The sequence below is a fragment of the Chelonoidis abingdonii genome, chromosome 7 (genome assembly GCF_003597395.2).
Source record: "Chelonoidis abingdonii isolate Lonesome George chromosome 7, CheloAbing_2.0, whole genome shotgun sequence".
NCBI classification, from domain to species: Eukaryota; Metazoa; Chordata; order Testudines; family Testudinidae; genus Chelonoidis; species Chelonoidis abingdonii.
This window is the reverse complement of record NC_133775.1, coordinates 11781825-11802494: the sequence shown is the minus strand read 5'-3', so window position 1 is coordinate 11802494 and position 20670 is coordinate 11781825. Positions and strand designations below refer to the sequence as shown.

Here is a 20670-nt window from a genome sequence, read left to right as displayed (position 1 = left end):
CATGAGCTCCCATGGGAACTAACCTATCATGGGAGCTTGTTACAAGTCATTACTACCACATATATGTAGAACTTTCCAGTAGAGTAGGTGGAGGTCTGCAAAATAGCTCTAACAAGGAAATTTAAAGAGCCTTTTGCAATCTGTAACTATTGTCAAATTCAAATAGCAAGTCTGGCAGAAATGTCCCTAGAAAAAAATGGATAGCCAGATTACCAAATTATTACATTTTCAGATATTAATTGTACAGCTCTGAAAAGTTGTGTTGTACAGTTGATACATTCCTCAATAATAATAATTAATATCATGCTTAGCACTGTACAGATATTTGTTAATTAATCAACACACACCTGTGTTGGTAGGTAAGTATTAATATCCCTATTTTATATGAGAACTGAGGCAGTGAGGGTAAGTGAATTATTCAAGCCCACAAAAGAAGTCAGATGTAAGATTGGAACTCAGGGTGGTATTGTTCCCCTATAAATTATGAAGAGTAAATCATATCCTATGACAAAAAGGTAGTTCCTGGCTTCTAGTCCTGTGCATTAATGGAGTTATGTTGTTTCCATCATTGTAGCAACTGAGCATCTCACAAACACTAATGAATCTGCACAACATAATACTATATTATTATTATTTATTATTAAGACATATGTGAAGTTTTATTGTTCCCATTTGGCAGATGGGGGAGTAGCACAAAGAGATTAAGACTCAGATCCTTTGGGAGTTAGGTGCCTAAATACTGTTAAGGATCTGGGCCTAAATGACTAGCTTTTTTTTTTTTTTCAGATAAATTGTAGATCTTTTTGTTTCTCATGTCAGCTAATCACTCCTTACACACAGACAGAAATAGACTAAAATTTTTTTATAAAAATGTTTAGATGCCGTGAGTTTTTCCTTCTGGATTAACTTCCATATTCTTTCTAAATTAATTAATTAATTCTGATCGCAAATGAGTTATTTAGTCCTTAATGAACCTCTGCAATGCTTAAAGGGTGGCAGGATCAAAGCCATCGATTTTGTAGATGGCAATTGCCTCTCATAGAACCTGAGAGACAAGGTGGGTGAGATGATATATTTTATTAGATCAGTCTCTGTTGGTGAGAGAGAAAAGTTTTTGAGCCACACAGTTCAACGTCACCTATCCTTGCAGTCCCTCAGTATTTCCTGCCATTTCTGATCGTAGCTTCCCACCATAATTTAAATAAATCAGCAACTTTTTCTGAGCCCCCTTTCTCCCAGTAGGACAGTGGGTCTTGCCTTCGGCTCCTATTAAATCAGAGCCAAACCCAGTTGCAATTTTGCTAGACTGGTGGGTCCTACTTTCCCCTGCCCTCCGGAGGCTGCAGGAAGCATTTCCGCCAGAGGGTGGCGTAGCAGAGCTCCCCAAACCTGGAGGTAGGTGCAAGAGGAAGCTGCCGCTATCGCTTTGAAAGCCTTGAAAAATAGCACAATGCTTCGGCTGGGGAGAGCTGCGTGTGGGTGGAGGGCGCTCGCCGCTCCGCACCCCCGAGGGGCCGGCGGCCACAGCAAGAGATCCTCGTCTGGGGGGAAGGAGATCCTGCTCAATGTGCACGGCGGGGAAAGCAGCGGTGAGTCTAGACCCGACCCTCCAGTCCCATGGGAGGAAGAAGTAGAAAGTCCGGTGCTGGCCAGGCAGCTTCCTCCTCTACAATGGAGGTAGCTGCAGGGAATCAGCTCTCATCCCCTACCCTTTCCCCCTGCGCTACTCAAGTCTTGGCCCACAAAAATGACTCCGTTTTCCGAGCTACACCAAGTAACTCTGCTTTTTCTCCTCCATACCCCGAAATCGTAGCTGGCAAATCTTCCCTTGAAATGTGCAGAGTGTGGAAACTGCGGCTATCCTCCAGGGGAGTTGCAACAATCCAGAAGCAGAGGAAGCCCCAGGCTACCCTACAAAACACACAGTCCAGTTTAACAGCTGCTAATAATCATGTGCCCGATTATGATTTGACCCTGTCAGGTCTGTATAGGCAGTAGTAAACTGTACAGCAGCCAAATTATAACGAGCATTAGGCCAGCTAGAGACGGGCCCTGGCCTTTATTTTGAACCCGTTTCTCATGCATGCTGGGCCTATCCACACACTATGTATGGGCCATGTGGGCAGTATGTTCTGTAACAAAGCAGAACCTGGAATATTGTACCAGAGCTGTTGTCAAACTGTATGTATTTATTTATTTATAGATAGATAGCAGAGATGGGGCAAAAAACAATTCACATCTACCTCTGAAAAGCAACCATGTTAGAGGATCTGGTTACAAATGGGTAGCTCCTGACCCTATGTCAAAGGGACAAAACATATTCCAACTGTCACCTTGAACAGGACTTAAATCCTGGACTTGGCAAGACTTCAGTGTAATTCAGGAAGTTGGCTGAAACACTGTTCAGATCCAGCTACTCTACTGGAAAGTTCTACATATATGTGGTAGTAATGACTTGTAACAAGCTCCCATGATAGGTTCATTTTTCTATAGTGCAGCTGTAACTTTACTGATTTGTGCTTGGGCTCAAAACACCATGTTAAGGTGATTATTCAGGTTGCAAATTTCATTAAGTTCTCTATAATCTTTCTGTCCTACATGGTGTCGTTTATTTGGTCCACAGCTGGCTCCTTGGTACAACTGCAAAGACCCACCACAGATGGGCACCAGGAAAAGAGCTGTGCAGGAAGCATGCAATGAACTTGAATATAAATAATCTGTTCTCTACATTCACGCTGTTTATTTTTTTTTCCTGATGTCAGTAATGTACAGTAATAAAGGTGGGATAACCTTAGGGTTGGAGAAAAGTTGCAGGTCAATTTGAAGATAAGGTAACGTGCCTGTCCATGGGGTCAACACAACAAGCTTTCAAGGAGGTTAACTTGTTCTGGGATTTGCAAAACAGGTTCTCTAGTGTCTTCTGCAGTGTTTTGGTTTTGTACAGTTGTCATAGTGCTAGCTTCTGTTGTAGCCCTGTGCCAGCTGTTGCATATCTTTATTGCTAGTTGACTTTTCTCTTCCATTTGGTCGATGGTGATATCATGCCAACCAGCCAGTCACAAAGGCAGTGGTTTAAATGTACAGCTCTTCCAGCAGTGTAGAAAATATCAACATCATATATTTTGTTGTGACTCTTCATATACAGCAGCAACATGATCATTAGAGCAAATTTGGAGCTGGACAGGAGTAGGGTCAGGAGGTCTGGTTTCCATTTCTTGCTTTGCTACAGGTTTCCTGCACAACCTTGGGGAAGTCAGTTCACCTCTCTGCCTCGCTTTCCCTAGCTGTAAAATGGGGATGATACTTCACAACATCCTGTGATGATGGGAGACCTATTCATTCTCACTCATGAGATGCTCAGAAGGTGATGAGCACAATAGAAATGCCTGTAAATAACTGAAGAAGTTTATTAATGCCCACTCTCACAGAATGTGTGAGGTATTGGAAATGGAACCCATGTCCCCTTTCTGTTCTGCACCAGTGAGAACTTTAGAATTGGCTTCGCTACAGCACATCACTTCTAAGGCTGTTTTTCTTTCAAGAACAGCATGCCACGGAGAAGCTGTATGTTAATATTCTAGGGACAATGTGTTGCCTTTTTTTGCTGGACTTGAGAACCTTGAACAAGGCCCCTGATTCTTAAACTAGTGATTACACAAAAGGCTTAGTTAATGAGAAATGGATTTGCATTTTCCAGATGGCTCTGGACAGTGAACCTAAACTGATATTGTCCAGTTTGTGCTGTTCTTCTCCTGTAAGCAGTAGGTATGGGAAGAAGGTTTTCTCCATTAAGGAAAATACCTGAACAGCTGATCCAAGCAGGAAGACAGTATGGGAAAGGCAGAACAGCATGCAAAATGGAACTGTTACATGGATCCATTCTGTTCTTAGGTTTAAAAAAAATGCAAAGAACACCTGGAACTGCCAAGTTGGGCAAGAGGTCCACTTTTAAGTTAAAGGATTATTTATCTACATTTTTGCAGTATTATATAACCTCACAATGATTCTGTAGTACTGAATTTCACAATGTGGTCTGGAGTGTTCCATTTAAAACTCACTCACTTAAGCAGCTGACTTCATATTTTAAAACATCTTTATACAAAGTCTCAGGAAAGAAGAGTTACAGTACTTGGGGCTATTGTTCCAAGAAGACTGGCCATGTCAAATGTAAATTGTATCTTTAAGCAAAATGTAACTGAAATTGTCTCTTTTTACTAAAGGAATTGCTGAAGTCCTGATGAACAGAGCCCATGCCAGAAATTCACTGGGAAGAGTACTTGTTAATGAAGTAAGTATATCTGCTTCTCTCTCTCTAAACCTAATTATTGTTTAGAATTGTGATCAGTATCTAAATGTATCCTGTAGATGTAAAATGGCCATAGTAATTGCAGAAGAGAAAACTTAAGCACCCAATCACTTTGTATTTTGGTTTGTTTTTTTTTAATACTATGTAAGACTTTACACATACGAACTAATTCTTACCACTCTAAAGAGGCTGGGCAATAGGTTAAGTATAGTTACTCCCATTTTACAGATGGGGACACTGCTACATTTTTGTTGGATGCGCCTTCCAGAGCTGCAGTGTCTCCTTTTCCCCATATCTTGGGGCACTAGGAGCTCCTGGGCATTCATGATCTCAGGTTTCCACTGTCTATCAAAGAGGAAAAACTTAGAGCCTGTTGTGTTGCCAGCTAGGGAAAATGAACTCACAGATCAGAGATGCACCAAAATAAGAAGCAAGCATTTATTGTTGTAAATTTCCTCACAGGAGAACTTTGAACTATCAAAAATATTTCTGGATAGGGGGCAAGATTTGACTGGCTTTTATAACAACACTAAATGATTCCATTTAAAGAGATGCTGTCATGATTGTTACGGCAAAAAATATATGTGCCTTCAGAATGGTCCCATCTTTTTTACTTTCAGAAATCTCCCTGGTATTTACTATTGGTAATCTAATCCTTGTTGTATCTAGTACATTATTTTATTTTAATCAAATATACAATTTACTGTTAGTCTAACAGTGAATTTACACAGGTTCATTCACTAACAACCAGTTGTGTGTTTGGTTTCCTTAATATCTGTCCTGCAGTAGGACTGGGTTTCAGAATCAACAAATGGAAGGTGTATGGAAGGTATCAGAACTTCACCCCAAAGCAGCTCTCCATGTAGGTCCATTGTTTGGGCCTAACAGCTTGGGCTGGGTTCAGCTTGATGGTCTAGGCCTACTGAGGTGAGGTACCATGTGTGAGATCCAATTCTGAGACTAGTTATGTCCTTTGTTGCTAGGCCAGCAGAGGCTGGGAGTAGTCAAAAGGCAGCTTAGTCCCTGGGGAATGGAGACTTTGTGTTGGTCATAAGCAAACCCTCTGGTCAAATTGGGGACTGACCTGTTTCAGGGGAAGCCTTGTGCAACTCTGAAGAGGAAGGACAGTCAGGGATGCAGAAAAGCTCTGTGGATGCGATTGAGAAGAGGGGAATCCTAAGAGTTTCAGGAGAGGCTTGTAGAAACCATGTGTGGAGCAAGGACTGTCCTTGAGGCTGGCTTTCTAAGAGATCCTTATGCCCACAGAGAACAAGGAAATTAAACTTTTATCAAAATATAGGGGTCTTCAGTCATTTAAACATGCATAGCAATTGAGATGCTTGACACATTGTTTTTCTTAACTCCTCTTCTTGATTAAACTCTTAGCTATTCAGAGTTCTAGAAAGTCTCCATTGTGATGAAAGGATCCGCGTGGTAGTGTTTAAAAGTGAAGTAAAAGGCGTGTTTTGTGCAGGTATGTAACAAATGTTCTGTGACTTGATATTAAAAACAGATACCTTCAAATTATGTTCTACAGATTAGACTGCTAAGCAACAGATGTAAAAACAAACTTAAGGAAATCAGTTTGACTTTGTGGGGTAAGACGGAACAAACCATTGCCTTGTCCTGGCTAGGCATATGTAACTCCCTGCTTTAGAAATTGAGACCTCAGCAGGCAGAGCAAGCTACACCTGAAGACTAGCTCTTCTCTCTTTATATTACCATTTCTTTCCAGTTAGACCCATCGGCTGCTCATAGGAGGGCCCCTACCTTGGAATTTTGAGATTTAACCTCCTTAGGCATAGCACAGTCTAAAAAAGACAACAACAGAGGAGAGCACTCCATAACCATTCTTAAAGCCTGAATGCTTGAATTCCAGGGATGCCGCACCTAAGCTCCAGTAGTCTAGAAAGTTGGCATTCCAAGATTGCTTTTGAACTTAACTCTCCTGCATAGTCACATGAAGCACTGCTGCTCAACTGCCTGGTACCTTTCTTCTATCACTGAATTCTTTGTTTTCCTCCACACTTTAGGTGCTGACTTAAAGGAGCGTGCACAAATGAATGATACAGAGGTTGGACACTTTGTTCACAGGCTGAGAAGTTTAATGGATGAAATTGGTAAATGATCAGTTATAAAACATGTATTTCTATATAGGCCCACACTGTGGGGGGCAATCAGTGGTGCTATATCAGGGAAACTTTATAAGGATACCTCCCCTAAAAGGGTAAAACTCGTCCATTCAAGAGACGGTTCTTGGGGCCTGGTCTGAGACTGTGGAATGAACTTCCGTCTAAGGAACTAAGGACTATCTTCTGCTCCAAGTGCAAGGTGCGCCTCTTGGAACTATGTTCTCTAAGAGAAATGGGAGCAGCAAATACACTCTTTTTTTTTTCAAAAAAACAAAAAAAACCCACTTCATAGCACACAGAGTTCTCCCTCAGTGGGAGAGGATATGAAAGAATGAACCAGACATGACAGATGTTAGTCATGTCACTTAATGCGTGATACTGGAAGGTGCTCAGATACTACAGGGATAGGTGTAATACAAGAACCTATGTAGAATAGTAAAGGAGCTTGGATCACTGAGTCAATATCTAGTTGGACTAGCCTCTGAAGATTTTACCTCTTTTTAGACAAGAAGTGTGAATTTGCACAGTCAGTTCTCTTCTTGTATTAATGAATTGTTCTGTTGTTCCTGGAGGGAGATATTTTAGCTAGATGTTTAAAACACAAATGAATCTGACTAGCATATCAATCAAAGTAACAGTAAGAAGATAAATGTATTATCCAAAATACCTGCACCCATATGGGACTTTCATGTTACAAAGCACAAAGGGATATTTGAGGGAGTGTTGTTGAGTAGTTAGAACCAGGAACTTCAGGATAACACTTCTGGATTCTGTTCCCAACTTTTCTGTTCACTCAGTGCGATTTGTTTTTGTTCTTTGCAAGACGTACTTGACCACTAGGTGCCTTGGTTTTCCCAACTTTAAAATGGGAGAGATACTCACCTAGCTCACAAGTGTTGGGAGGCTTAGGTAATGTTCAGAAACATACTAAATGCAGCATGTAATGGTCAGCTGAATTGGACAGCAGTAGGGACTGACCATTTGTAGCCATATAAAATGGAACATGGAGAGTGACTCAGAGTGTAGAATCTGTTAATTGACTGTTTCATTGTAACATATTAAATGTGAACATCCAGTTATCTCCATTTCAAGGAGGCAGAGCTTTAGTTTGAGGAAAACAAACTTTGTTTTATATTTCAGTGCTTTATAATATGGAATTATTTTCAAAGAGGAGGAGGAGGAAGGAAAAAAGCACAACTTTTTACCATTTGAAGACAGTTTCCTTGTTCCTTTTGACTTACTGAAATCTTTGTAGCATCGTACCAAACTTTGAACATTTGAAATGTGATTACATGAAACACTCACTGAAAACTGGCTCCTGTAATTAAACTTTCAAATCTGTTTTGTCTTTAATAGCTGCACTGCCTATGCCCACAATAGCTGCAATAGAAGGCTATGCATTGGGTGGGGGATTGGAATTGGCATTAGCGTGTGATCTTCGAATAGCAGGTATGTGCACTGCCAAATATGGGATATTTAAATTAATCACTAGGTTTAGTTAAACAACATTAGAAAATAAGCTAAAGGCTGTTTGGTTCTCTTTCTGATAAGCTAAGACAGGAACTTCTGTAATGTAGGAAATGAATAGGCACTTTCCTAAAATTTTGGTGATATACAGCTGTCTCAAATAGTTAAATGTTTTTTGTTTAAAAGGGAAAACAATTTTAGATGAGGTATCAATATGAGTTACACTAAAATTCTCTTTGAAGTGGTTTATCTTCTGTTGGTGGTAGGGGTATATGGTTAATGGCCACTAACAACAGGTTTATTGGGTGACTGATCAGTTCTGGTTTGGTCTAACCTACTTTGAGCAGTGAGGTCCCTGCACATTGATGAGAATAGACCCTTTAGAAAGTACATCAACAGAGGGACCGGGTCATCCCTATGTACTTGTAACTTGCACAAGATCAGAGAGCTGCTATTTCTTTTCAAAACACCTCCATTATCTCAGATCATGTGACAAGTTGAATTATGACAGTTTTACTTTATCATCCAGTGACCTGGTGTGCACAAGTCTGATCTCAGGCTAATTCCAAGCCTAATCCAGACAGAACCAAAACCACCTCCCCACTTGCATCCATTTCAGGGGGAGTAAGAATCTCTTCTAGAGGCTCCCAGTCCAGTGAGGTACTACAACTTCTTCAGTGCACCCTGCCTTTGGAATAAGTGTCCCCATATAACTCTCATAGTGCTACCAGATTTCCTTCTTATTGTTTAATATCTCTAGTAAACACAGCATATAACTTAATGGGTGAGTTTTTTTTAAAAGTTAGCAAAATGCTTTAATTCCTACCTCCCGTCTGAATCTTCATATTACACCCTTAGTCCCCTTTTTCCTGGGGGAAAAAATGCCAAATTTCCTGAGAACAGTCAGCTACAAAGTATATTTATGTCCAGGCTCCTCATCACCTAACTTGTATCTGGGGTTGGTTGGCTGTAGCACCCATCCTCTGGCTACCTGAAGTTAATGTTGTAACCTGGCCCATCTTATTCCTGAAATCTCCCAAAACGGCAGTTTGGTAACTTAATGCTCCTTTAAAAGATAAATTTTCTGATTGTACAACAGACACCTCAAAGCTGTTTGTCTTAAACAGCTTATGTCTTAAAAAATTCAACAAGAACTAGCATTTGAGGCTGGTCTTCAGTTGAGAATGGACAGTCTAGCTGCAGGATGCCCAGACAGAATGAATGCTAAAGATAAACTTTGCACAGAGATCACTTTCCAGCTGGTGCTAAGGTGTTAGATAGGCAGAGAGACTTTTATTCAGCAAAAGCTGGCATCAAAATTTCTCTTTTTTGTGGAACAAACGTGTGTGTGTCAGAAAAGTGTTTAGGCCAAGATCCGTAGCTCTAGTTTGCTCAGCAAATAGCATGCCCCAGTCATAAGCAAGTCCACACAAATCGCAGAATGTGACTAATCACTGCAGTGACACTCATTTTAGTTGCATTTTTGATACCTTTCAATACAAACTGATGCACGTTTAGCGTGAAAGGAATGTAGCCACTTCACACCATTGACTCTAGTGCAGGGATCAGCAACCTTTCAGAAGTGTGTGCGCTGAGTCTTCATTTATTCACTCTAAGGTTTCGTGTGCCAGTAATACGTTTTTAACGTTTTTACGTCTTTTTTTTTTTGTAAGTCTATAATATGTAACTAAACTATTGTTGTATGTAAAGTAAATAAGGTTTTTAAAATGTTTAAGAAGCTTCATTTAAAATTAAAATAAAATGCAGAGCCCCCCGAACCGGTGGCCAGGACCTGGGCTGTGTGAATGCCAATGAAAATCAGCTCACGCGCCGCCTTTGGCATGTGTGCCAGAGATTGCCTACCCCTGCTCTAGTGGGATTCATCCACTGGCATTATCCGAGTGAAAATGATCTTAGTGTAATGTTAACAGCTATCTTCTGTTATGAGTAAGTAACTTATTAAAAAAATTTATTTAAAAATAGCTTCATCAGCTAAAATGGGCCTGATTGAGACCACCAGAGGACTTCTTCCAGGTGCAGGTAACCTATCTTCATTAAATCTTCTAATATTTTCACAGCTCCATGTGAATTTTACTTTAGGGTACTTGAAAATCCTTTTAGATACAAAGGAAGTGTTATCTAGTAGCCAGTGCAAGGAGCAGGGAGTCAGAATTGCAGAGTTTCTGAGCTCTGCTACTGACTTCCTGTGATCTTAGGAAGACTATTTCACCCTTTCATTTTTCCCTTTATACAATGTGTGAATACATGTTCACTCCACTGAGGTGCTGTGACTTTAATGTGTGAAATGTTGAGCTCCTCAGCTGACAGGCTATAGTGCATAGTACTTCTAAAACACCATGTTTTTCACATGTATAAACAGATAACACACGAGTGGTTTTTGCTATTTGTTTCTCAGAAAACCCTAATGTGGTATATTGTCTTAAGGTGGAACCCAACGCCTGCCCCGCTGTATTGGAATAGGTCTTGCTAAGGAACTCATTTTCACTGGCAGACAGATTGATGGACAGCAAGCACTCTCAATAGGATTAGTAAACCACACAGTGCCACAGAATGATGAAGGGGATGCTGCTTACCAGAGAGCATTAACTTTAGCTAAAGAAATTCTTCCTCAGGTCAGTATTGTTTATTTGGCTTATATGTTTTGGCTACTTTGTGGGACATGGCTAGCTTCTTACCTCTTTCTATGAAATATTAAAATCTTGGGCCTTATTCTTCTTAAAGAATCTTCAACCCAGATTCAATTCAGTGCATGTGCAAATGATGCAATGTAGACATCTACTGTTGATTTGTGGGAACAATCAGACCTCTAGTTGTCATTGCTTACACCAGCAAAAAGGAGGCAAGCTTTGAACATTAGACCATTGAAATTAGTGTGAGAAACAGTTTTTTTTTGTTTGTTTCCTTTTCCTGAATGGGATCTGAATGACTCCATCAAAATAGCCTTCATCTTCTCCCACTCCATTAGCTGTTGTATTTTACTTCTAGTAGGAGACACAACTAATGGTTCCTTAGCATTAGAACATTGAACATTATTATTCTGTGCATCAAACACATATGATCATCATACACCGTTTGAAATAACACTGTACTGGGACTGCTCTCTCTAAAGTGGTGGCACTGTACACATCCAGCGTAAAAGTGATAACTTGCAATCTGCTTTTTGTCTTGCTAATTTGTCGTGCAGTGGTACTTAGCACTGCTGCTGTTTCAGTGCAAGCTATGAGTGCTCAGTTAGCTCTGACAGGCCATATATTTAGGCAAGAATGCATATTTAGGCACTCAAGTCTGAAAACTTTTTGGCTTGAATACTTAAAAGTACATTCTGTTATGAACCGTAGACAGTCTTAGCTTTTTTGGCTATATATAGTATTAGCTTTACTGCAAACTCCTGAAGACAAGAGCCTGCCTTTAGAAAAAGCTGGGTGAATAACTGACTTTTCAGTTTGACAGTTCCAAAAAAATAAAACCAAAACACTGTTTTGGGTTAAACTGAAAATTATTTTTCAAAATTTCCAGATTGTCAAAACAAACAATTTAGACTCCTCCATTTTAAAATGACCTTTTTTTAAAAAAAGGCAGAAGTTGAAACATTGTTTTGAAAATATTGAAATGAAAATTTTTATTTTTTAAGGGGGGGGGGTGCAGTTCCTTGTCAAAAAAAGACCTAAACATGAATTTAAAAAGTCTTGCCGTTGCCAAATCTTTATTTTTTTATTTTTATTTTTTTTTGCTGAAGGGTGTGTGCAAAACTTTTTACCCTGCCCTATTTGGAAGAAAAAATAATTTTAGGAAAGTTCTATGGACTGTTACATAGGAAGTCAGACTAGATCACAATGCTCCCTTCTGTCCTTGGAAGCTATGAACTACTGCACTTTAGTGTACACTGAAGTGACTTCAGTTATCTTTCTTGTTTTAAAGGCTCCCATCGCTGTGAAAATGGGTAAACTGGCAATAAACAGAGGGATAGAGGTAACTTTTTTTTTTCAAAAATTGCAGAGCCACTCGTAAAAATGTTTAGAACAGTCATAAAAAAAGTTCTGTAAATGGATTCTAATCCCTGTTTTCAATAAGGGATCAGTCTCTTTGTAAGTGACTCCTGAGGCATGAACAAAATTAACAGTTTGGTAGAGCAGGAGTCTGACTCCACGTTAGTTGTAAATACTAGAACAGTAATGCTAGGGTTAGAGTTAGTAATTTAATACTAACTCTGACATTTAATCATGGAAAATACTCAAGGGTACTGCAGTTTGAATGCTATGTACTTCAGAGATCACTTTTCCCTTCAGGTGGATATTGCATCGGGGATGGCTATTGAGGGAATGTGTTATGTACAGGTATGTTATCTTAATTTTTTTTTTTAAATCACACTGTACATTTCCTAAATACTATAATAGCCTCAACTTCCATGAGATAATGCATTTAATGGCTAAAATCATACAAACATTTGAAAACTTACTGAAGTCCCTTAGCGCATGTCTATATTGTAGCTATTGCAGAATAACTATCCTGCAGTAACCTCATCTATGGACACTTACTCTAATCCACTTCTGAATTAGTTGAACTGAATCAATCTTATATCACAAAAAGGTATATACTTACTCTGGAATAATAGTGTCCATGCCGTCTTTGCAGCATAACTGTTCTGTTTTAAATTCACACCCTGACTTATTCCACAATAATTTTCTTGTATAGGCAAGTCCTTAAACATGGATTTAAGTTTTACCTTCCCATTAACAGGGTTCCTCTGAATGCTAGTTGGACTCCTTTACCTGCCTCAGACTGAACTTGATCCATCAAGGCCCTAACCTGATCATCTTACTGAATAAGAATTGCACGTTTTACTAGATTTAGCCATATGTACCCATGTATACAATTTCTAGCATGGGCCCTTGCATTGTGGTGATTTGGGAGCTGGCTGAGTTGGACACTAGATTCCTGTTGTACTGTATGTATCAGAAGGTTTTCTGGTTAGATTGAACACAATATTTCAGGAGCATGCAAGACGTCTCTTCCAGTGGAATATTTTCTTATCCTCAAAAGGCGTTATTTTGGGCTTATGGATCTTACTATACATAATGGAGGACACTGCCATTAAATTCAATGGCATTGTCCATTTGGACTGCATCTAGTACTAGTGGTGTGCCCTGCACTGAAAGTTATTTAACCTTTTCCTCCTTGTAAGATGTGATAGTTGACCTTCTTTCTTCCAAGATGGTGATTTAATATCCATAAAAGCTTTTACTTCTAAGTATATTGACAGTGATTTCAATTCAGTATTGGCTGCCTAACTTTACAAAATAAACTGCTTTTATTATATTAATGCAGAATATTCCTACAAGAGACCGCCAGGAAGGAATGGCTGCCTTCAGAGAGAAACGTCCACCTCAGTTTATTGGGGAATAGTGCTCCAAGGATTTTCTTATTCCAGGGCATGATTCTTTAGGAAGTAAAATGGAGGTGCGCAACCTTAAACTTATTGGAAATTATTAAATATTCAATTCTACAAGCTTAATTCTTTGCCTTGGACACTGCTACAGTCCTGGACACTCCATAGAAGACAGTTTTACAAGGATAATTAAGGTATTGAAGAGTTTCATTAACAGAAAAACAAGGCTTTTTAGACAGTAAGGCTATGAATGATTAAAATCATATGGGAGACTGAGATTGTACACTAAGCTGTCAGGAGAGACAAAGCCTTTTGCTATTGGTCCAAATCCAGACCAGGTTCACAGTGAATGAAAGACCAGTACAGTGGTCCAACTGAAAGAATGTCTCAGTTCCTTTAAAGTAGGCACGATACCTGCTTGTAACTACAACAGATAGGCCAAATGGGTAAATAAGTTTAATGCCCAGACTAGCCTCTTATACCTAGTACATGTGGGTGTTCAGGCCTGAAAGGGAAAGCATAGATCGCTGTTGGTCATGGGATCAGCCCTAAATTAATTTCAGAACTCACTACCAGTTTTTTTGAATGCAAAGTTACTTTGTTTCTTCTTTATATTGTATGTAAACCACAAATAAACTGTGCCTTAATTCTTTGTGTGATTTGCTGTGACGTACTTGGTGCTGGCAAGGACCAGTAACTTGCTGTAATATTATAACAGAAGTTTCCATGTAAATACTTCCCTTTCTAAAAAAAAATATTTTCACTAACATTTTTCTATTTTAAAAAATATCAACTTGGCCAGGGCAGGAGTAGTACCTGAAACTACTTTACTCAGTTTGAAATTGCCAACTAGAAATATAGTGTACATGTCACTAAATTCTAGGAGTCCGAGACAAGAACTGGAATACATAGTTAATAATAGGCAACTAGCTACAAGGCTTTCAAAAAAAACAGTTCACAAATTGATAGTTCCCTGGTTCCGAGCTAGGTGTTTGAAACTGCTACAGTAGCTTCTAGGAGCAGATCTCTGGAATTTTAAAAACTGTGCCCCCAAATAAGTTTGTTTAAAGACTCTTAACAATTGAAAGACTTCAATAATTTAAATTAAACCAGTTAGAGTGCTCTATACTACTAATGCTGCATTACTTAGATTTCTAACAATCTGAAAATGAAAGTTGACTCACCTGAAATATAAACAGTGAGACAAGTAAACCTGATAAAATTCATTTAACTACCTTAGATAAAGATAACATGTAAAACATCCAGCATCCCCATGTAAGTGTGATGAATTTTTACTGCACTTTGATGTGAATTTAGAAAAAAAGGGAGGAGGGGGGGGAATGAATTAAGGGAAGGGAAACCACACTGGAATTTCCCAGTACTCAGCAGCGCAGAGCAACCTCTCAGCAGCCCTCACCCACATCTTCTTTCCAGAAAGAAGACACTTATGAAACACTGAAACAATAGAACCCTGAATTCATGGCACCATTTACTTCAACAATTACACTTTAATCAAGACACTTGCATGTTGCACAGTCTCCGTTTCTTTCAACAGAACTCCAATTTCCATACATGTGTAAATGCTGTTCTTAGACCTGTTTTTTATATTTTATTGTATGAAAACTTAAAAAAAGCCTTTGGAAGACTCCCATTATAGTTGTTTTAAATTTACAGTTTCATAGCAATTAGATTTACACAGAATGTTGATGATATTTTGGACTATAATTCTTTGGAGATATAATTCACTGCACAACACAGTCAACTTCTACCCTCCCATGACCTGTACTTCACTCCCACTAAAGTCAGTGGGAAAGTGTGTGCACTGCTAAAGACAGAATTTGGAAACACTAAAGCAACCATTAGTCTGCCTGTAAGGAGATCAAATATTCTGGGTACTGTATTAGAAACAGGTAATCTCAGGTATTTTCTTATGCACTGAGTTTCATGTTTGGTTTTGGGTTTTTTTGGTGGGCAAGCAGAAGCTCTCTACTCCTAACTTTTGATTAATTTTTAAAGTTTTTCCTGCCTATTCCTATTGCATACCTCTAGTGGAGCTGATCCAGTTATTCCTTTCTACACCACAAAGCATTTCAAACGTTGATGCGACATGGAAAGACTAGGATAGTGGTCCAGTGTTGGCAAGACTAGAAAAGGGACACAGCTTACAAGTGACTTTGAAGACTCAGTTGGGGATGGCCCTTGACACACTGTGGTCACAGTGAGAAGTGAGCACGAAGACTTGAGTGTAAAAATGCTGACTTGCAAGCACATAGCGTTCTGTTCAAGCCCTGCCTGATAAACCAAATGGGAGCAGTTTCCAAACAGTAACTGAAGGGGGTGAAGGGCCGTTTTTTAACTGTATTTAGGTAACTGAGGATGCAGATAAGAATCTACATCCTATCTGCATCTTTAGGCACCTAAATACCTTTAAAAATCTATCCCAAAGCCTCATGTCCCGCCTCAAAAGTCAAGTCACAAAACGAGCCATTCCTAGAGGACTCGCTGTACAAGCCCTCCTCAGTGCAAGCAGCAGTAATCTTACAGGAATGCCCATCTTAAGCAGTGATCAATAGTACCAGATACTCTCAGTACAGTTAGTGAAGGATTATAACAAAGAAAAATTAGAGTTATCTACAGCTATCCATTTGATTTGGTTTGTGGCTTCTTTAAATATTTAGGTCTCCCATAGTACATCATGTGTGTCTCTACAGTGTCTAGTATCTCACTGTTGATTCGCAGGACAGCTGGATCGGTCTGATTGTTTTCTTTGATGTTATACAAGTGCTGCAAGCCACCTTCTTCAATTAGCATGCTACAATACCGGGCAGCTGAAATGAGAGAGAGAGAGAAAGTGCATCTTTATTAGGGACTTTGCTAAGAGAGTGTCAAAATGACAACTTACATTAGGAGAAAAATTAAAGTGTTAACTAATTCAGTTAATGCTGCCTCTGACTTCAGCCAATATTTAGACTACATAATTAGTGATGCAGTTAAATTGACATGCACAATATTAGATAAGATTTTAAATAGCACTCAGCATTGGATTGGTTGTTCCCTTTTATGAGGACATCAATGAGGGCAGAATAATGCTAACGCCAAGTGCTTTTGGAAATACCATCCTTAGAGTAATAAAATTGTTAAGTATAGAGGGGAGGGTCAACATTTCCCAGATATAGTTAAATGAACTGGAACAGGATTTGAAATCAAACTAGTTTATTAAAAACTCAGTTATAAACAGGCTACTAATTTGACAGTGACTTTAGTGCACGCATATGCAGATTGGCTGACTATACAATGTAAAGCTCTTTAAAGCCACCCAGTGATCATACATGGGTCTAATTATTTGATGTACATTACATAAATGATTTTGTAGTTCACAATACTCTTTACAAATTTATAAACTACTACAGACCACTTCACTCCACACTGTTAGAGCCGCCCCTGAGGTGGAATATGGCATACAGCCATGCTACGCAACAGTTTAGGGCAGGAAGAGGTGTGGATTACACCATCCACCTTTACACTGTAGGAAATAATAGGGAAAACCCTATTCTGAAGAGGACTACAGCGTTTTTAAAAAAGATCAGAACTTCGGTTTTAAAAAGTTTCCTCTGAAACACAGTACCTCCAACAGAACGGTGCCACAGACACCATGCTGGGGAACTGGCTCAATAGCAGCTCCAATTATACCCTCTTTTTCAACCCCTACAGCATAACGTAGGCATAGATCCTACCTCATATATCCTGAGAACAAGTATTCTGATATTACCCTGCTTTAAGGTAGAAACTTGGTGTAGCTGCCAAACGTTATAATAATTTCCAAACACTTAGGATATCAGAATGAACACAACCCAAGTACTTTTGGGAACTGCTCCCTTACACAGAAATATTCCTCATAAAAATTGCCATTTAGTTTGATGGTCTGGAAAACACTTTAGGAAATGCTCAGGAGCAGAACAGTAAAGTCCCAAAAGCAATGGGGTGAGTAGGGATGACACATCCATCAACTTCTCACGCACATGTGCACATTAACAAAAAACCAAAGCAAGCAGCAATGAGACGTGTTAGTTACAATACATCTGTAAATTCTATGGGATTGTTTTTTCAATTTAAAGAGAATACATTGTTTGCAGAATTGCATTACTTACTCATGAGTAAGGCTGTGAGTCTCTCACGGAAGTCACGGATTCCGTGACTTTTGGGACCTCCATGACTTCTGCAGCCTGCACATGTGCCTGACAGCAAGTCTGCCTGGGGGCAGCCTCACCGGTCCCCCGCCAGTGGCGGTGGTCCTGGGCTGCCCCAACAGCAGTGACAGCGGCAAACCCAGCAGGCTCCTGCTGGCTGTCTCGGGCCACCCCGACAGTAGTGGCAGCACCAGTCCTGGCAGGCCCCTGACAGTGGTCCTGGGCCGCTCCCCACCCCTGAGCTCCAGTGGGCACCCAGGAACCAGCCCTCCACCCCCAGCACCAGCGGGCATCCTGGAGCCAGCCCCGCCACCCCCTCAGCAGGCACTCCCAGATTTAGTCAGGGGTATATAGTAAAAGAAGGGGACAGGTCACTGGCCTGTGAATATTTGTTTATTGCCCATGACTCATCCATGACTTTACTAAAAATACTTGTGACTAAAACGTAGCCTTACTCGTGAGATTTATACAGAAGACAAATTCATCCTGACCAGCCATTTTACCTACTACCCTATTGTTGCCAAACACAGATCAGTTTAAAAACCAAGGAACTGTATCTCAGGTTGTTACAATGTTTTGAGTCATTGAATGTAATGAGACTACTGTTTAATATCCAACGTAATCCCTATATGAGTAAGAGGTCAGCAAAGAATGACTTAAACTTTGATGTACTTATTCAACAGGCTTATGAGTGAACACGAGAACCATCCAATTTCATATTAAAAGATTAAACTGTAAAGTTGAATACATACGAGTTTTGCAGCAGACATGCTGCATAGCCCACACTGCCCACAGCTGAACCCCAGATATCGTGAAGCAGTCAAGTAATGGATAGAAAGGATTCAAGGATCTATGGGTTAAAAAGAGAAATATATTTGGTGAAGTCATGGGGATACTGGATACCTTTATTTCAGAGTAACTATGCTGTCTCAACACAGTAAGCTTTAGGTATTCTCATACACGGTGTTGGATTCTGCATTAAACACCCAGGAAACACTCAAGTGTGGCAGTCAAAAAAGTGACTAAAGAGGGAGGCTGTGTATCAAAAGGGATAGGAAAGTACTACTGAAGATACTGTAATACCATTATGGAAGTCAATGGTAGACCCTCCTCTGGGATACTGTGGCTAGTTCTAGTCACTCTCTAACAGCAGCAGCAGCAATAAAAGTATTTAATAAAGAATTATCTTCTGGAACTCATGGAGGATGGGTGAGGACCCAGGGAATTACAGAACAGTCAGCCTAACTTTGACACCTGGAAAGATGCTGGAATTAATTATTAAACAATTGATTTGTAAGCACATAGAGAATAACAGGGTAAGTAGTAAATGCCAACATGGATTTGACAAGAACAAATTGTGCCAAACCAATCTAATTTCCCTCTTCGACATAATTTCTGGTGTAGTGGATGTGGGGGGAAAGCAGACATGATACTTCTTGATTTTATCGTAAGGCTTTTGACACAGTCCCATGTGACAGTCTTATAAAAAAAACCCTAAGGAAATGTGATCCAGATGTGGTCTAAATGTGGTCACAGTTGCAAAAAAGCCTAATATTCTGGGCTGAATTAATGGAAGTGTCACACAGACTCAGACTTTAAGGCCAGAAGAGATCAGCATGATCATCTAGTCTGACCTCCTGCAGGCCATAGAACCTCACCCACCCACTCCTGCAATAGACTTCTAACCTCTGGTTGAGTTACTGAAGTCTTCAAATCATGATGTGAAGACTGAAATACAGAGAATGTAGGCTATATGTAGGACACAGGAGGTAACTGTCCTACCACACTTGGGACTAGTGAGGCCTCAGCTGCACTAGTGTGTCCAGTTTTAGGCACCACACTTTAGAAAGATACTGACTATTTGAACAGTGTCAAGAGAAGAGCAACAAAAACGACATATGGTTTAGAAAATCTGATTTATGAGGAAAGATTAAAAAAAACTGGACATACTTAGTCTTGAGAAAAGAAGACAGAGGAGGGACCTGATTACAGTCTTCAGATATGTTAAATGCTGTTACAATGATACATGGAGATATACCTATCTCATAGAACTGGAAGGGACCCTGAAAGGTCATCAAGTCCAGCCCCCTGCCCTCACTAGCAGGACCAAGTACTGATTTTTGCCCCAGATCCTGCCCCCTCAAGGACTGAACTCACAACCCTGGGTGTTTAGCAGACCAGTGTTCAAACCACTGAGCTATCCAGTGATCAATTGTTCTCCATGTCCATGAAGGTAGGACAAGAAGTAATGGACTTAATCTATAGTAAAGGAGATTTAGGTTAGATAGGAAAAACTTGGATAGTTCAAGCTCTGGAATAGACTTTCAAGGAAGGCTGTAGAATCCCCATCGTTGGAGGTCTTTAAGAACAGATTAGACAAACACCTGTCGGGAGTGGTCTAGTTTACGTGGTCTTGCCTCAGCACAGGGGGCTGGATTAGATGACCTCTCAAGGTCCCTTCTAACTCTACATTTATATGATTCTGTAAATAGGTAATAAGTGATGAAAGGCATGGAAAGCCTTCCATACGGAAAGAGATTGGGATTGTTTAGTTTAGATTGCAGATGAACAAGAAGGGATAGAGCTATATAAAATAATTAATGGCATATGGGGGGAAAAAATCACGTTCCCATTTATACTCTAAATAAGAAAAAAAGGGACAAAATTGAAAAACATTACGTTTAATACTAATTCAAGGAAAATTTTAAAAACACCTCCACAAGAGTTACCTATGGAACTCATTCATAAGAGGCCAACACCTTGGCAGGATTTATAAAGCTTTAAGACAGCCATATAGCTAATGGGAGCATCCACAATTACATTAGGTTATGGTGGTTTTTATTATTTTAAAAAGAGAAAGCCACATGCTTCAGGATTTAAGCCAATTTCTAACTGACAGAAGTTAGGCAAAAGTGTCCTTTAACAGCCCAATTCTATAAATTTTCAGCTATGGAGTATCTTGCAACTTCCCCTGAAACATCTGGTAGTACTGGACACTCTCTGTCGTAAGCCTCCTGTCCCAAATTTGGACCTTAGTGTCCAAAATCTGGGTGCTTAGCATGAACCTCCCCCAAGCTTATTATCAGCTTGGATCTGATCTCGCTGCCACCAGTCAGGATTCGGAGTACCTGATCAACTCTCCCGGGTCTCCCCAACCCTTTCCCTGGGGGG

General features: G+C 39.9%; 2 protein-coding genes across 3 annotated transcripts in view; one reads left to right on the top strand and one right to left on the bottom strand.

The window, feature by feature from the left end:
• Window positions 1-1431: 1431 nt before the first annotated feature.
• On the top strand, window positions 1432-13964 carry ECHDC2 (enoyl-CoA hydratase domain containing 2). Of its 2 annotated transcripts, XR_004372042.2 has the most exons (11): window positions 1432-1589; window positions 4221-4288; window positions 5693-5780; window positions 6340-6426; window positions 7795-7887; window positions 9889-9945; window positions 10351-10538; window positions 10648-10765; window positions 11845-11895; window positions 12213-12260; window positions 13252-13290. XR_004372042.2 is itself a non-coding variant. In XM_032768417.1 (10 exons), the coding sequence occupies exons 1-10, from the start codon at window positions 1451-1453 to the stop codon at window positions 13327-13329; spliced, it is 897 nt and encodes a 298-aa protein (XP_032624308.1). In that variant the 5' UTR covers window positions 1432-1450; the 3' UTR covers window positions 13330-13964. The 2 variants fall into 2 exon arrangements, 1 of the variants encoding a protein (XP_032624308.1); XM_032768417.1 differs by lacking the exon at window positions 10648-10765 and having other exon boundaries at window positions 13252-13964.
• Window positions 13965-14778: 814 nt separating this feature from the next.
• The window catches only part of LOC116817911 (protein zyg-11 homolog B-like), a 20949-nt gene continuing 15057 nt past the window's right edge, over window positions 14779-20670 (bottom strand). The window contains exons 13-14 of the mRNA XM_032768414.2: window positions 18252-18349; window positions 14779-16140 (exon numbers count right to left, since the gene is read on the bottom strand). Coding sequence (XP_032624305.1) covers window positions 15950-16140; window positions 18252-18349 — 289 coding nt within the window. The 3' untranslated portion in view covers window positions 14779-15949. The remainder of the gene's footprint in view (window positions 16141-18251; window positions 18350-20670) is intronic.